This window comes from Camellia sinensis, chromosome 5, assembly GCF_055761805.1.
Source record: "Camellia sinensis isolate YWXY chromosome 5, ASM5576180v1, whole genome shotgun sequence".
Lineage (NCBI taxonomy): Eukaryota > Viridiplantae > Streptophyta > Magnoliopsida > Ericales > Theaceae > Camellia > Camellia sinensis.
Genome location: NC_138965.1, coordinates 12,294,598 through 12,298,856, shown reverse-complemented (window position 1 = coordinate 12,298,856; position 4,259 = coordinate 12,294,598). Strand labels below are relative to the sequence as shown.

At 33.2% G+C, this 4,259-nt stretch overlaps 1 protein-coding gene across 1 annotated transcript; it reads right to left on the bottom strand.

Moving 5' to 3' along the window:
• Window positions 1-334: 334 nt before the first annotated feature.
• Window positions 335-3,130, bottom strand: LOC145791224 (uncharacterized). Its single transcript, XM_082871546.1, has 3 exons — window positions 2,570-3,130; window positions 1,439-1,663; window positions 335-694 (listed from the first exon to the last, which is right to left on the bottom strand). The coding sequence occupies exons 1-3, from the start codon at window positions 3,128-3,130 to the stop codon at window positions 335-337; spliced, it is 1,146 nt and encodes a 381-aa protein (XP_082727672.1).
• Window positions 3,131-4,259: the final 1,129 nt, after the last annotated feature.

Below are 4,259 nucleotides of genomic sequence, written 5' to 3'. Positions count from 1 at the left end.
TTTCTTTTTTCGTTGTTTTCCTCTTTGTATTCATTATTAAATTTTTTTATTCAAGCAGAGGTTGCAATTGTTCCATTATTGTCCGAAAATTGGAAACAAGTGGAACAGGTCTGCTCTGTATTTTCGGGAATTCATATCATAACATGTGAATAAAAAAAGATAAACCACGTACATGCCCAGTCATGCAAATTTCCTTTTCTTTTTTTTTATGTTTTGTTTTTTTTCAGACAAATGGCTAGAAATTATTTTTTGGCATAGGCAGGTTGAGAACAAATTATTATAAAAGATACTGCAAAAGAAATTCAACCAATATTCTTGTATTTCCAATTCGCCCCTACCGGTGTGCTTGCCGTACCAGTGCGTTAGTAATGTTCACCCTTACAGCGGCCATTGCAGGGTCCGAGTCCTCTTCCTCCATCACATCAGCAACCCGTGTGTATTCGTCGTGGTCGGGCATTTGGGGGGCCACGTAATCGTCACGGTCTGGGATACCCATCATGACCTCATCAAGTTCGCTATGTCGGCGTATGAAGTTATGTAACGCCATCGATGCACATACAAACGTAACTTGATTAGAAAAACTTAACTTCTGCATATTCCGCAATGCCCCCCACCTAGACTTCCAGGCACCGAATGTTCGCTCAATACAACTACGCAGTGACGAATGTGCCTTGTTGAACATTTCGAACTGATTCTGCGGTGTTCGATTTCGATGGGCATTTTAGTGATACCTATACCCCTTGTAGGGGGCTAGGTACCCTGTCTTGTTGCTGTAACCGCTATCCACCAAATAGTATTTTCCTACAAAATTTGTTTCATTTCATTTTCGATTTGACTGTATTCTGTACCACTTAAATTATTCTTCAATTAACTTGCATTGGTTCGTAATGTTTTTTTTTTAATAATTAATTCTTTTGTTCAATAATTTCTCCATTTCTAAATTAATTTTTTCCCAATTTTGTTTTCAATTACTCCTTCTCCCAATTCCTTTTGTTCTCAAAAATTATATTCCCAATTACAGCATTGTTTGTGAATTATAATAATTTGTTTTTTTTGGACAATTACATTTTCATTAATAAAAATTTTTCTTATCCCAATTTTGTTTTCAATTATAATTTCATTGTGAAGTTCTTTTGTTGTGAACAATTATAATTCTAATTACGCAAACATTTTTCTAATTACTTTCTAATTCATTAACAACATTTCTATAAAAGAGTACTTTTGCAAAAAATTGTAAACAATAAATTATAACATCTCATTTTCATTTTCACATTCTTATATACCACTTCATTGTTTTTGAAAAATTTTCATTTTCATTTGTTTCATGTTTTTTAAGTTGTTTTCCAAAATTTTTAATTTTGGGAAATAAACTACATTTTGGGAAATTTTTAATATTTATAGTTTCTACGTATTCATATTTCGGTTTAATATTTTCTACCTGGTGCGGGAAGCGATGTTTCTCTTCGGTTGTCACGTAGTGCAAAACCCGGCTGTCGTGCATGCTCCCATCCCAACCGGCAGAGACAAATGTGAAGCACAAATTAAAGTCACATACAACAATTATATTCTGTGTCGGCATGCCTTTCCGGCCATAGTATGATGTGGCGTACTCCTGTGAGACACGAGCTATCACGTGCGTCCCGTCCAATGCACCGATGCAGTCCTACGCAACGCACCAATCAATTAACATATTAACATAAGTACTCAACAAGCGCTATATATCGAAAAGTTTGCACAATCAATGTAAGCTGTCTATGATTAGTCCATAGAAGCCCAACATTATTCTGTACTTGGTTTTTGACTTGAGAAAAAGGAAAAACAATAACAAAAATTACAATTATTAATCTTTCAACTTTATAAAATTATATTGTTCTGTTTTTAAAATAAAAAAGTTAGTTAGTTGATAATACCATTGCACATCTGTTAGTCAAACAGTTTATTAATAAATCATCATTTATAATTAACAGTTTTAATAATGTTAAAAATTTGTTTCATAAATTTAGGTTATTTTATAGAATGTATAGGAGAGCAATTATAAATTTTATTGTGAGAAGTTAATTCTGTTAAAAATAAATTTTTTAAATGAAAGAGTAGTTCTGATTTTTCAAATCACAGCAAACAATTTGTTTTTTAAGAAAATTCCATCAGGTATATTTACAATTTACCTAATTTCTAACAATTGTTAAACAAACTTTGAAATGTAAAATATGTAACCATAATATAATAATTTCATCATCTATTAATACCATCAAAATTACAACTACTGTGAAGAAAAAAAAAATATTTAGAATTGACACGTTTAACGGTAATTTTGTTCATTATTTTACAGATGTGAATATAATTTATCTTAAAATCAAGTATACAGGCTGACTTCAATTCTTTTTGAATAAATTATTTTGCTACTGTTTATACTTTATTCATGTTACAATTTTAGTACTTGTTTTTTAATTTTGTTTGACACACATACCACCCATTGGGCCGATGGTGATTGATAGCCTATTTTATTTTGGCCTCATCCTGGTTTTTTTGTAAGCGTTAAAAAAATTTGCACGTTTATGGAAATTGTCACCTTGAATGGCCAGTACTGCTGCTGTGACCGTAAATATGGATGGCCCCCTTGTTGTACTTGTTCAGGCGTAAGACTCCTACTATGAACCGATGTAAACGGTATCATAACTTGCATTACCTCATGAAAATTGCGTGACAATGTCTCCTTTGAGTGTTGGAACCGTTCTTGCAAATGTTTCCAAGATAGACCCTGCAACGCACAAATAAAAATGGCTACCTTCTCTTCCAGCAAAACGCCATGTTCGCGCTCCGGCAACGTCAATCCGAAACTGTGAAGCGCATTGCATAACAACAAGAACACTGGTTGTGACATACTGACATTATCTTCAAACCGGCCCTGGTGGCCGTTAAACAACTCAAACATCCATAAATGTCCTGAAAGTATTGACGTATTTCGAGGGACTCTGTAATAATTGTTGTAATAATATCTTGCCACACTGTTATAGGCTTCTACCAAGTTGTGATCAATTTCGACCACCATTTCCCTCGCAATTTCATCGATAGCTTCCCGGGCGGGAATGGAAAGTGCAACGCGGTGACTCGGACCTGCGTCATTTGCCATTTGTTCTTTGAGTTTGGCGAAAAATGTGAACAACTTCAAACACTTCCAAGCAAATAAAATAATTCAAGTTGATGGTGAGAGAGGGACAGAGAGAAAACCACACTGTGAACTCTTGAAGAAATAAAATAGACAAGAGGGGAAGAATATAATGGCCAAGGTTGTGGGGGCCATGTTTACACAAATGCGTAGCTTTTGTATGTAGGTCCATGACATTGTTGTCAAAGGTGCCATCACGTTTGATTTACTTTTTTGTGAGAACCATAAAACATTTTAATAATGTCCACAAAATAATATTTTGTGCAGCCATGCTAATTTATTAGACAACTTGTCTAATAAATTAAAAAAAAACGTATTTTTCATATTAATTTCTGCCATGATAATAAACTGGACATTTTAATAATGTAAAATAACAAAAGCTATCCATCACATACAGGGTACGCACATATTGACTGAAAATGTAATTTTTATACGTCAAGATTCCCATGAGCGCAACAGTGTTCACGTGACATCCATTACCCCCCAAAAAAAAGACAACCTGCCATGAAAAACCTATGGTCTACAATTGTAGCATCTATCAAGACTCACAAAAGACAACCTGCCATGCAAAACCTATGGTCTACAATTGTAGCATCTCTCAAGACTCACAAATGGACAATATTGAAGGAAGTTCACAACAATCTTTGGGCAAATATTTAGGTACAAACCATAGCACCAGTCCATCTGCCTACGGCTCCCTCTGTCAGTTCCATTATTGTCCGAAAATGTATGTATATTTTAAAAACTTTACATCCATTATTATCATCTTTGTTACAATTTTTTTAATTATTTGTGAACACAGCTAATATACACTTTGAAAATATAATATTTGTCAATTTTGCTAGAAAAAATTAACTAATACTAATACAAAAAAAAAAAAAACCAAAATTACTAGTACATTTTTCTTTTTTGTGTGTGAATATTTTAATTTTTTAAGAATCACGTTTTTACAAATATTTCTTTCATTTCTGATTGTCATTTAATTTTTTACAGACTACAAAGGATTTAATTCCATTCAACCTCTATCCATTAACAGTTCGAATTAACACATCTGCCTTTAAGTTGAATTGAAATGTTTCAATTAATTTAACAC